At 33.2% G+C, this 14,080-nt stretch overlaps 1 protein-coding gene across 1 annotated transcript in view; it reads right to left on the reverse strand.

Moving 5' to 3' along the window:
* Positions 1-14,080, reverse strand: part of CCSER1 (coiled-coil serine rich protein 1) — a 1,102,883-nt gene that overhangs the window by 1,048,665 nt on the left and 40,138 nt on the right. Inside the window, exon 2 of the mRNA XM_011356283.1 lies at positions 2,726-4,084. Coding sequence (XP_011354585.1) covers positions 2,726-4,043 — 1,318 coding nt within the window. The 5' untranslated portion in view covers positions 4,044-4,084. The remainder of the gene's footprint in view (positions 1-2,725; positions 4,085-14,080) is intronic.

Genomic DNA, 14,080 nt, shown 5'->3' on the forward strand with positions numbered 1-14,080 from the left:
TCTACTTTGATAAAGCTGGAAATAAATACAAACTACAATTCCACTCCCCACTCCTTACTCCTCCTTCATTCTGCTTTAAACTTATCCTCAGTATTTATTACCATACAACATTTATTTATTTGTATGTTAATTGTGAGTACCCCCAGTAGAAAGTAAGCTTTATAAAGGTAGGAATTTATAGCTATTTTGTTCATTGCTATAGCCCTAGTGCCTAATACAGTGCCAAAACAAATATCTATTGCGTGAATGATTGGGTGAGTGGGTGAGTGGGTGAGTGGGTGAGTGAGTGAGTGAGTGAGTGAGTGAGTGAGTGATCGAGTGAATGTCTCATCTACTGGCTTAAAGACTTTTGGCTAGAATCTATTGGCCAACACATAGCAATTTTTTTAAGTAACTTTCTAAGCCAATGAATAAAAGTTAAATTGACAGAGATTTTAACATTACATTAATTTTGATATAATTGCATTCAGATGTGTAATAAATACTAGCTTAAATACTAGCTCTGTATTTCATAAGAAATACTAGCTCTGTATTTCATAAGAAATACAGAATAAACTTAGTATAATGGATTTTAGTGTGTTTAGCAACTCTTTCTTACATAGAATACATTTACTTAACTGGTTTTCAAATGTCAAACTTCCAAATTACAAAGTCCTTATGAACAGCAGATGACTATCTCCATGAAATGAAGAATAGTATATGATCACCGTTTCCTTGTTGATATTACCAACTTATTTGCCTATATCTATTTTACAATTGTAGATAATATAAATATTTGGCTAATGTCCAAGAACAGGCAACACATTGTCAAATTCAGTGAAATTACTTTAATATGCTAAACGACTTGTAATTAGGATCTCAGTCAACAAATTAATAGTCAGCAAGATAATTTTTGGTCATTCTCTAGTTCCCATAGAGATAAATGTATACAGTATTCAATTTGACAATGAGGCAAGTCATCATTTCTAAACGAGAATCAGAGATAATTAGAATAATTTTATTTCTACCCTTTTTTGTGTTATTTCTTTTTAACACTGCCTAAATTCCAATCTGAGATCCACCATTTACTAACTATAAGATTTAATAAAATTGTTTAACTTAATTCTAAACCTTAGTTAGTAATAACCAACACAAAATTTTGGTTAAGATTAAATGAAACAATGCATGCAAACTGCTTAACACATTTTTTGACACATTTTAAGTATACAAAAAGGGTCATCATCATTGATATTATCTCCTTATATTTAGATTATTATTAAAGAATTAAGCATGTGTAACTAAAGCCAAAAGTACAAAAAAGGCTACCAAGATCAAAAAAGTGAAAAAAAGTAGATACATAAAAGTGATCTCGTATCAAATGTCAAAAATATTAAGCTACACAATTATACAGCTGGACAATTAATTCATGGATTTAAAACTTTAAAATTGCTATAATCATGAAGGAACTAGCTAGGTAAATCATAAAATCTTATGATTCTTGGTACTATAATATTCAATTTGACTTATAAATATTATTTTATATTTTAGTATTATTTTTAACATTTTGGAAAAAGCCAGGGTCATGATATGTATTACAGCCTAGCCATTAATATGTTGAGCTTTGAATTGACATGGTTGTAATTTGGCTGTAATACGAACCAGCTGTATGATCCCTTGGTGTCAGTTTCCACATTTGTTAACTGGAAAACATAGTAGTGCCTTCTTCATGAAGTTTGTATCCGAAACCATTACATACTAACTTTGGGACTTTGGACACATTACTTAACTTATCTGTGCTCCAACTGTCTTGCCTATACAATGAGTTGCAACAGTTGTGATTTCAATCATTTGAAGATCAAATGAATTAATGTATCCAAAGAGCACAGAATAGTAAATGGGACACAATCATTCAATATTATAGTAGTAGTAGTAGTAGTAATAGTAGTAGTAGTAGTAGTAGTGGTAGTAGTAGTTGTATAGTAGTAGCAACAGCAGCAGTGATAGTAATAATCATAGTAAAGAAAAAGGATAAAACATAATGTCAAATATATCCCAGTAGGGGGTATCTACTCAATAATTTTCTTGAACTAAAATTTATATTAAATAACAGCATTTTCTATAATAGACTGGAGTAATTCAACTGCCCATGTCCCTTTGTTTAAACCAAAGAGAAGTTACACAAGTTACAGAGATCATTAATGATGGAGGCAAGATCAGAACCAGGTCCCCAAACTCCAAGGACAGTACTTTTAAAACTTGCAATTTTATTGTATCTAGAGATAGAGATCCTGAAACATTAATCCTATTTAATAATGAGAGCTTTATTAAAATAGATAATAGAATATAAATGATACAAATTTGTTTTATATTAATTTTAGCTGAATCATATCCATTTCATAAACCAAGAAATACCAACACTCTATTATAAACTCTAAAAAAAAGGAATCCTTACTTTAAATAAAACCACATTGCAAATAAAATGGGCTGCCTTCCACTTTCTTTTGAGAGTCAGAATCTGGATAACACAACTAAGAAAAATGCATAATATTGCTTAATTACATTTCCAGCATAATACAATTAAAATAAGTTTAAGATTAAGTATAGAAAAGGTTTTAAACAAATTATAAGTAGGAAAGAATATTAGAGAGTTAAAAATGAGGACAACGTGGTTTCCATTAATGAGACAGAGTAAGAAAACTGAATAAATTATAATAATTTATATTTACAATACAAAGAAACAGCATACCTTTGGCAGGATTTGCATCACATCCATATGATGTTTTGTTAAAAACGTGACGATCGCCAGAAGGTATTATCCTTGAATCTGAAATAGGATGGATCCCTTTAACACGTTCAGCTATTGATTTATGTTGTTCATAAAATCCAAGTTTCCTTGGGGAGCTACTTGCCAGCATCATTTCACCATTTTGTAATATCATTTGCTCTTCTCCTTGAGTATCTGCTGATAGGTGAGTCTTTGAGTCACTCCCATTCATGACAGGCAGTTTAGTGATTTGCAATAACACTTCCTTCTGATTAGCAGCAGAGGTTTCTGGTAAGGAATTAGATTCAGTGCTACACCGACTTTCTAACCTATATTTTCCAGGAGACATAACTGCACAGGGAATAGTATTCATAAGGTCTATTGTCTTTGTAACAGCAGCAGGATTGGGAGAGATCTGAGAGGTAGAATCATTGTGGCCAAGGTTGTCACAGTGGGATACCATGCTTCCACTTTTAGAAAATGCATCTGCTTCAGACACAGAATCTTCAGTCAAGGCTAAGAACTCTGAAGGTGTCTGAGCTGTGGTGAGATCAGCAGAAAGCAATGGAGACTGTAAAGAGCTTCCTGCCCGTTCTGTTACATCCACAGAACAAGATGGAGAAGCTCTTACTAATATAGGTTCTCTCTCTTGGTACTGTGTAATTTCTAGTGAGAATTCAGACTGTTGTACCAATGAAATGGACTGGCTCTGTGGAACTGGTTTAGAAAATTTATAGTGAGATGAAAAAGATTTAGTAAGCAGCTTCTTTGTTGACTGCTTAACAGAACGGCGAGTTTGTTCTTCTGTGAATCCAGAATCATCTCCCTCACTTTTGCCAGAACTTAGGCAATTTATAAAGACATTCTTATTCGTTGAGTGCTCCTTTTCTCTTTCAAAATCCTCTGTCAAAGATCTTGTTATCTTCTTATTCCGTGAACTACTAAAACCAACAGAATGTCTTCCCCTGGTTTTAATATGTTCTTCCAAACTCAGTTTTTGCATACTGCTGTGACCAGCCTGAGCACCATTTGAAATACTAAGGTTCTGGTTGGTAGATTCTTGCTTAGGTTCACTCCCCTTCTTATGGTGAAAACTAATGGAAGGAGTACGGAATATGCTCCTGCGTTTACCTGTGCTACCTGAGCTTGAGTTGGTGCTGGAAGGAGAGGAGCTGTGGACACCAACTGTATTACTGGAGGAGGGTGAAGAAGGAAGGGAATCATGTCTTCTGCTAATACTTCTTCTGAATATTGGCAACCGGGAAACCAGGGTAGATCGTCTTGATCCGGAGTCCCCCATTGGGACTCCAAGGCATGCACTGTGATAGCCAACTTAGCAGCCTGGAAAAGTTAAAACGAAAAGAGCGAGTCAATAGAATTCAATTATAAATAAGATGTTTTAAAACAAAATATTGCTCTTCAGAACATGGAATACAATTAGGTTTATACTAAAACAAAATGTCCCAGCATTGCCTCTGTGAGCCACAGAGACTACAAGACTCAACAAGTTACTGAGCTGAGCTTAACAGAATCACTGACTAAGGTATGAAATGACATCAGAATCTCTACTCAAAGAAAAAGTCATTCAGATGAATTTTTCCCCTTGGAGTTTGATTTCAGACATTTTGATATAATGAGGCCATTGGCAGAGAAAACTAAACCACATAGGATATAGTGTAGAGTTATAAACAAGATAAATTTATAAGGAGACCACAACTATGAATTGAAGAAAATTCTTAATTAAATGCTAATTCAACTGTTAATGTTGAGACAAATAAGAATACACACTGAGAGAAGCAGAATTATAGAAAATGTCTGAACCACATTAAGTACTTGGTATATCAGAGTCTATGAACTGTAGCTGCCACCTTCTCTTCTATTTTTTTTTTTTTGCCATATTAATAAAAGGGTGCTGATGATGAAAAAGAAGGAAGAGAATAAGGTGGCAACTACAGTTCATCAACTCTGATGTATCAAGTACTTTTACACAGATTATATCTTTTAATGCTTCTGACTATAAAAGCAGATAATATTACTATGGACATTTTACAGTAGAAAGGTAACTCGCCTAATGTCACTCAGCTGGTAAGTGGTAAAGCAAGAATAAGAAGCCTATCTAACCACAGGGTCAGCTCCTAATCGCCATGGTGTGTGCTGCTTTCATTAGAGTGAAAAGCCAAGAACTTATGCTGCTGAAGGCCCAGATACACTTCCACTCTAGGGATTCCTAGTTGTATGGTCAATCTTGCTATTCTACTAATGGCTTTTTTTACTAGTTTTCATAATGTGCAATGGTTTCTGTTTTGTTTTTGCTTTGCTTCTATATTTCATTTAATTCGTTAACTATAATATTTACGCCCGGTTTGTCAATTCGAATCAGGCTCTGCTCCATTTTATTTTTTTTCTGCAACCCAAACTAACTAACTAAACAATAACAAATACTACATAAAATGACGAGCCCTCCATTTTATCATCCTTACAATTATGAGTTTGCTCAAGTAAAATACTTTCACGTCCTTGAAGCTGCGATAAAAATGGAAAATATTTTCTCTTTCACATATGCATTCATAAATATTTAATATTTTGTTCTAAATGACATAAAATCTAACAGATTTGCATTATATGGTTTTTACTGGATGACTTTTAATTACACTCACTGAATTTGAATTTAAATCAAATAATGTGTGAATCACTTCTAAAATATTTACGTATTCTCATAAGGCTCTGAGTAAAGAAAGCTTATAATATAAACAAAGACATTTTAGGTCTTAAAGTCTTTCACAAAACAAAAATATTTCATTTTCCTCCCAACTTAAATTTTCCAAAGTGGATACAATAAATAATACATTTTTTTCATTATTTCACTCTTAATAATTTTTTTAATTTTTTATTTTAATTAGTTTCAAGTATACAGTACATTGCTTAGACATCTATATAGTTTGTAAAATGATCCCCCAAATTGCTCCCTCCCTCCCCGACCCCCCACTTAGCCAACGTATTCATTCTAATTGCATTCCCTATTCCATGCTCCCCATTCCGTGACCATCCATCAGCTACTAATTTGTACTTCTTTAACCCTTCACCACATTCTCCCGGTCCCCGAAACTCCCTCCCTTCTATCCATCACCAAATTGTCCACTATATTTGTGTCTGTTTTTGATTAGTTTGTTCTTTTTATTCCTTATATTCGCATATAAGTGAAATTACATAGTGTTTATCGTTCTCTGTCTGACTTAAATACCTTCTAGATGCATCAAAGCAATGTTTTTCCATTCCCTTCCCTTTAGTCTGTGTCTTGTAATCTGAAGTGAGTCTCTTATAGGCAACATGTAGGAGTCTCGTTTTCCTTTCCATCCATCTACTTTTAGTTGAAGCACTTAATACTTTTCTATTTAAGGTACTTATTGATAGGAATGTAGTTGTTACCATCCTTTATTCCTGTTGTTGATACGTGTTTTTTCTTCTTAAAGAAGTCCCTCCAACATTTCCTTTAATACGGGCTTGGTGGTGATAAATTCCTTCAGCTTATTTTTGTCTGGAAAACTCTTTATCTCTCCTTCAACTCTAAATGATAGCTTTGCTGGATAAATTATTCTTGGTTGTAGATTCTGTGTCACCATCCTGTTGAATATTTTTTGCCAAGCCCTTCTGTTCTGCATAGTTTCTTTTGAGAAATCAGATGTCAGTCTTATGGTTTTTCCCTTATAAGTAACTATCTGTTTTTCTCTTGCTGCTTTAATATTCTTTCTTTATATTTAACTTTCGGCATTTAATTATGATGTATCTGGGTGTGGGCCTCTTTGGATCCCTGATTTTTGGAATTCTCTGAGCTTCCTGGGGTTTTATGTCCATTTCCTTCACCAGGTTAGGAAAGTTTTCCATCATTAATTCTTCAAACAGATATTCAACATCTTGATTTTCTTCAGTTACACCAATCGGATGGATATTTAGACCCTTAATAGTGTCCCATATGCTCCTTAAATTATTTTTATAGTTTTGGCACCTTATCTCTTGCCATTCTGATTGAGCGTCCTTGGCTTTCCCATCCTCTAGATAGGGCATCTGATAATGTGTTCTTCATTTCGGACTGATTTCCTTTTATAATTTCCATTTCCATTTTTATGTTTTTTATCTCTTTGTTGAAGTTCTCAATGAATTTATCTACACTTACCAAAAGTTCATTGAGAATCTTTATAACCAGTGTTTTGAACTCTGCATCTGTTAGATTACTTGACTCCATTATATCTGAATCTCTGTTCTGTTCTCTCACATGTTTTCTGCTTCTTTGTCTTCTCATTTTGGCTGTCCTTCCATATCTGTTTCTATGTACTAAGCAAAGCTCCTAAGTCTCCTGGTCTTATTAGTGTGAATATGTGAAGTAGGTGTCTAGTGGCACAGTCCTGAGAGGGGCTCAGCTGCAGACCAAACTTAGCCCAAGCCTCTGCCGCTCCAGGGCCACCTGTTAAGATTCAGCAAGCAATTCACAGATGTTGTGTTTATAGTTGCCTCAAAAGGCCACACCAGAAACTGAGGCCAGCTGCCTCCAGGGTGAGTCTAGGCACTGCTCATCAAGGAGCACCTGACTCGCTAAGGGTAAACCTGGATGTGGCTTGGGTGGGGCCCCGAGTTGGGGGAGGTGGGGTTTCAGAGAATCCTCTGGGCAGAATGAACTCTGTTATCCAGTCTGATGACCTCATGGCAATGGTGGCTCTGTTTCCAGCACTGGGAGAGGGCACGGCTTAACAGGGACTTCTGTACAGAGTGAGTCTTACCTCGGCCCTCACTCCAACAATGTCTCCCTATAAGTTCCTGGTGCCCGCTGTGTGCAGCCAAATCGGCAGTGGTGCTCAGAGCGAGCAAGTCCATCGCCGTGAAAACCTGTTCCCAGATGCAGCCTCTTTAATAGGCTTCTGTCTCTGCCGCTGCCACAGCCTCCATCTCACTCAGCTGCTGTAGACCAGGTCGCCCCACATCCTCGCCCCGTCCTGCCTTCTGCCATTGCAAGGTGCTTTCTTGGATTTCTCCCTAGTGGTATGGCTTGCTCATCAAGATCCGAGGCGATTTTTCCTTGCTGCTGCTCCTTGTTTCCATCACAACTTTGATTTGGTCACCAGAGGGATGAACAGAGCCTCTATCATCTATGCCATTTTGGGTGCCCACCCTTAGAGCAATAATGTTTTAATAACACCATTCTCAGCTGTGATTTTTCATTTATATGCAATATTTATTTCCATTCAATGCCAAGTGAAGATTTTGGTCTAATTAGAGCATTACCAGCCATAACGATTTGCAGCTGGTGATGAACCTGTGGCTTTCAATGCATTAATGTCATGATATTTATCATTCTTATTGAAAAAGATTCAGAATTTATGTATAGTGAAATATGTCTTGGCCTTTTTTAGTATTTCTTGCATTTGTATCAGCATTTAAAACAAAAGAATGATTCAGTTCCATATCTCTTTAGGGAGTATTCAAAGAACTTAACTAATAAAAAATTTCTGAAAATAAATTACAATAATTATTCCTCTTCCTAACTACTTAATAAAAATGACCAGGCTCCCATTGAGTACAAATAATACGTTTAGGCTACTAATGTATTTTTCCTAATTTCTTTTAAGTAAAAACATAATAGATACTAAGAGATAGTCGCACATTAAATGGATGACATGGAGAGGATATAAAATCTATTAGAGATAAAAATCCTTGCAATTTCACTCTGTCTATTAATAGTCTTTTAAATGAAGTTCTTTATTTTCTACTGAGAGCTTTCTAGCTAAATAAGAAACAGATAAAATATAGGCTGGACTTATCCATATTTTTTTAAAAGACTCTTTAAGGTCTGATTGCTATCTACATCTCCAGATTCCATTATTTCCCTCCTCATATTTCCTTCTCTACTAGCACTGTTTACTACTTTCCATTTTCTGTTCCCTTTCACTTTCTGAGGATTTGCAGGTGTGGGTCCACCTGCTTGGGATGCCCTTCCTGGAACCATGATGTGACAATATTCCTATTTCTATAACATCATCCCTTCCTGGATGCCATCCCTGATCCCCGCTTCCCACCCTCTTCCATTTTGTATGTAACACTCTTCCTTTACATATTCCCAAGTATTACTTTATATAGTAAACATCTGTTTATTTATCTGACTTTACTATTGTGCTTTAAGTTTGTTTTTTGGAAAAGGCCATCTCTGCTTTGCTTTGTGACCCCAATGTCTAATATAGTACACAATTAATACCTACAGAGTAAAAGAATTTCAGAAAATTAAGTTTAACTTGAACACATCAGTATTTTGAACATATATAAACATATTTTCTGTCTTACTACCATAAAATAAATGCTATAATTTTTAAGTTAATTATGTTGAATTACAACTTTTAGAGATTTTAAGTTAAATGAAAGCTTTTCAAACTGTAAAATTATTCAATAACCTAAAATCTACTAACATTTGAAAACATTACAAAAATACAATGCTGAACAAGTTTAATAAAACAATATATCATCACAGCAACTTCAATCTCTTAATGAAAGACAAATATAACACTCCAATGTTAATTTTATTTTTATTATAATTTGTTATAATTGGAATAATTACCTTTAATCTCTTAGCAAACATTGTATGTATTTTCACATTTTTTACAAATTTCCAAATCAGATAAACATATTTTTTTTTATTCTAATGTTTCTTGGTTCAGAAGTCATAGTCACTTTAAACAAAACAGGTTGTAAAAATTATATAGGTTGAACTAGATGTGCCAATTGTTCAAGGGCCTTTACTATCATAAACATTGTTTTCTTTGGAAAAAACAAATGTGTTATATATACAAAATGTCTTCTAATTATACTCTTTTAAAGCTGTATAAATAAACAAAAAATTATACTGAATTTTAGGCAATACTACTACACAGATGCATACTGACCCTTTAAAAATGCTGTGAAACTCAGTTTGATCTCAATTGAATAAACAGTATCCTTTGTTCTTTTCTTTCTTTTTTTTTTTATTAAAATTACTGGGGTGACACTGGTTAATAAAATCAAATAGGTTTCAAGTGTACAATTCAGTAATATGTCATATGTATATTGCATTGTGTGTTTAGCACCAAGTGTTCTTTAGCACCAGTATTTAAAAAAAAAACTCCCAGAAAGTATTTTACTCAGTGATCTCTTATCAAACATAATCATTGCCCTTAATAGAGTGCGACATCATATGGTGGTTCTATTCTAAATAAAATGAGAGGGAAATTTCTTATTTGGCATGGCTGAGCAAGATATGGATTTTAGTTCAAGGGCTTACATGAAATGTTAATACATTACCCATTTAAAATAAGAATAAAATTAGAATACAATAAAGAAGTAAGAAATAATTTTTTAAAATGCACTTTCTTCCATGATTCCAAAGGCATTATCCAAAGGTATAAAATAACCTTTCAGGGTTTCGGAGCTATCATCTTAGAAACTGATTACCATATATATAAACAAGTATGTCTGTTTGTGAAGGTAAAAGAAGCAGAAAAAAAAAAAAAGAAAGAAAAAGAAAAAAATGAAAAGAAAACTCTGCACTTTTTTCTTTCCCAATGTTTTTCAAATATTTTCCTAGAATTTGGGCAGCCCTCATATTTTTTCTCTATGAGCCAAAGATGAAAATTCACCTGATATTCCACATCTGAGATAGTCCTAAATATTGGTCCAAAACGGATGGTATTTTATGGCAAAAACAAAACTAAACAAAAAAATGTTTTTTACTCACACGTGCAATCAGAAAAAAATTTTTTTTAGTTCCAAATCCAAGCTCTGCCACTTAACTAGTCGCATGATCCAGAACATAAGTAATAATTATTTTTCAGTGATTTCTTTCAAGGATGAGAAGGAGCAACATGAGGGAAAAAGCAACACACTGCCTGGTGCAAAGTATATTGCAATTAATTTCTTTTCAACAAAATGCATTCAAATGAGTGGCACATGGTGGTACAGAACATACACAGAGTGATTATAAAAACGTGTTACTTATCAAAATCTGCCCCAATCACTCTATTTTAAAAATCACCTAAAATACTGCGGAGAAAGTATATAATTTGAGATCAGTACTCTTACCCCTTATATGAATTTCCCCAAGTACACATTTTATCGGAATTTAAAAACAATGATCAGTATTTGAAATGTTTGCAGGAAATGCTGCATGAGATAAATCCTGTCCCAGTTCTACTCTTTCTCAGAAAAGATTTCAGAAAATAACCCAATAGAGCCTAAGTGATCATGCTGAAAAGAAAATCTATGATAGATGGTGAAATTGAAAAAAGAAAATTCGAAGAAACGAATACTATTTAGGTAACAATTTTTCAACTTTAGAAAGGAATGGCCAAAAATAATTCATATGTAAATGTATCAAAGGGCATTGATCATTTTTTATCAATTTTGGCTAGAGATTAGACAGCATTTAGTAGGATAATAACTTCAAGAAATTTCCAAAACAATCACCTAATTATGTCATTTAACCACAGCCTTAAATGAGGCTCACACCTGTTAAGATTATTCAGGCTAGAAAGCTCTCCAATACAGACTCTTTCTATTATAAAGGCTATGTAATTTGCACCTCAACATTCTTTTACTTTATGATATAATTTACCCTTAAATGTATTTCCAAAATGGTTTATTGTTTTCCCTTAAATGAATGGGGAACTAATGGAAGCATTTTTAAGAGATAAATCACCTGCACAATATAGCCAAGAGCCACTTCAGCCAGTAGGGTCAGTGAGGACAATATGAGACACATTAAAATGATGACTGATCAGGATGAAGTGGGTGATCAGTCACAGGGAAGATATATCAGCAAAAAGTAGAGTCAGAAATCATATACTAGATTCAATTAATAATTTATTAAATTCGCATATAATTTAGCCACATTGAGTACACTTATTTTCAATAAATAAAGAAAATAATACGATTAATTGATTACATCAGAAATGTCTACCTATAGTTGACTACTAAAAATGATTTAACCCTAAAGATGATATGTAACCAGGGATAGATTGCCCCTGATGAGATCTGCATAAATCAATTAGCTAGGTAAAAAGAGAGTGAGAGATGCCAAATTAGCATGATAATGAGAACTGTTACAGTAGGAAAGGAGAATACATTTCAAAGAGATGTTTCTAGCAGGATTTAGGGAAGCAGATGAGTTCCTTGTCTAAATTAATGGAAGGACATGGATAGTGATACATATTTAAAAAGACGTGTAATCTTGAGACCCAGCCAGATATGATCTTGGTTCTTTAGTGACCAGAAGTGACAACAGAGAAAAAAGAGAAGTAGAGAAAGAAAGAATTTTAGCTAGAAATTAGACAGCAGTTAGTAGTGAAAGAAGAAAAGAAGTCTAAAAGCCATATCTGCCTGTAACTATAAATGAGACTACATTTCTATTTAAAGAACATTATAGTTCTGGGATTTACACACGATGAATGCATAACTGTTAAAAATGCAGCCTCTGATGCAAAAATATCTAGACTTGAATTCAAATCTACACATAAGAGTTGAGTGGCTTAAAAAGTTAAACTCCTGAGCCTGAATTTGTGCATGAGGACGTTGCACTGTCTTAAAAAATTTTTGTGAGGATCAAATAAACAAATGCAAAAAGCATTTAGTATAGGGTCAAGTATATGATAAATGCTTAATAATTATAATTTATTTATGAGGAACAATTAACCATGCTTGTACTACTTCAAAGCAAATGTATTTTAATTTAGCTTATAACTTACCTAATATCTCTCAGCTGGAAGTTCTAATTTTGTCTACTGGTTGACTAACACTGTCATTTTCTGAGTCAACCTTGAACAGCACAGAAAGGTTATGAAGCAGCAGTACCTATATGGGAGTGGGGTCTGGAATTTGTCTGTCTTTTTGTCTGTTTGTCTGTCTGTCACTAGCCACTGAATAAATAACAATGGAGCCAATATTACACACACTTTTTAACTTGTCTCTTACAATTTATTCAACCATGGCTTGCTTTTTACCCAAAATATTGACCACGTTGATCTGCTTCCTGACTACAAGTCCAGTTCAATTTTTTTATTAAGTAAATATTGAGTTCGATTATTCAGTCTTAGATTTTAATTGTCAACAAAATAATTCAGACTTCAAAGAACAAATACCTGAAAGTATTAAGCATATTCAAAAACTGTTTCAGATCCTGAACATAATTCCCCAAAGATGATTTTGATAAATTTGTTAAGTAAGGCCAATATCAATGCAACAAATATAACACTCTGAAGAGGACAGCACACATTTCGAAGTATATGTTTGTTAATAAATAAAAATTTTAGTATTTTTATAATCATATCTTACATTTGAAAATTTAGTTTTGTTTTTTAAATATTATTTTAGAAAAAAGAAATTATCAGTTTCCTAGGTTAGGTTTCCTAGAAGCAGAGCCTGAACAAGGGACTCTTGTTCATGCGATTTATTAGAGAATTACTGAGAAAGGAGGAAAAAAACCTAGAGCACTAACTTATATGGTCTTTTGTATCCCCGAGCCAGTCAACCATTTGTAGACTTCTCTAAGGAATGAGAAAAAATATTTGAAACATATAAAACAGGCAAAGAATTGATATCTGGAATATATAAAGAATTCTTATAAATCTATAAGAAAAAAGGAAAAATAAATGAGTAAAGAATATAAACATGTAAGAAATATAAATCACCAGTGAATCTATGAAAACATAATACAAATTCCATTAGCAATCAAAGAATGTAGAATATAGTCTTATAAACTGATTAAAAACAGAAAACACAAAGGAAAAAAGTAGCAAAGAATATGGAATGGAATAAACACAAATCACTAATCAACATATGAACAAATATTCAACTCCATTATTAATTAAGAAAAGCCATGTGATACAACTTTTCAGTTAACATTTTAAAACTAAATAACATCAAGTTTGGGTGACTAAAGTGGTACTTACAGATACTTAAGAAGAAGTCCTAATTGTAAAGGTCACTTTAGAAACTTATGTATCAAAATATCAAATTAAATAATTTCACTTTTAAGCATTAAAGCATTAGATTAATATAAATACACACACAAAAAAAAACATGTATTGGGATAGTCAAGGCTGGCTTATAATAGTTAAAATTTAAAATAACATAAATGTCCATTAGTAGCAGAATTTTAAAAATAAAATATGCTATATCTATTCTAGAGTATAATATATAAGAGCTAAACATATAACATAAAAGAAATGAGCTAACAAAAAAAATTCCAAGGCATTTAGATAATAAAATCAAATAGCTAAAAGATATGTATAAATTTGAAATGTATTACAAAATTTTAAAAATAATAAA

The sequence above is a fragment of the Pteropus vampyrus genome, unplaced genomic scaffold, assembly GCF_000151845.1.
Source record: "Pteropus vampyrus isolate Shadow unplaced genomic scaffold, Pvam_2.0 Scaffold25, whole genome shotgun sequence".
Lineage (NCBI taxonomy): Eukaryota > Metazoa > Chordata > Mammalia > Chiroptera > Pteropodidae > Pteropus > Pteropus vampyrus.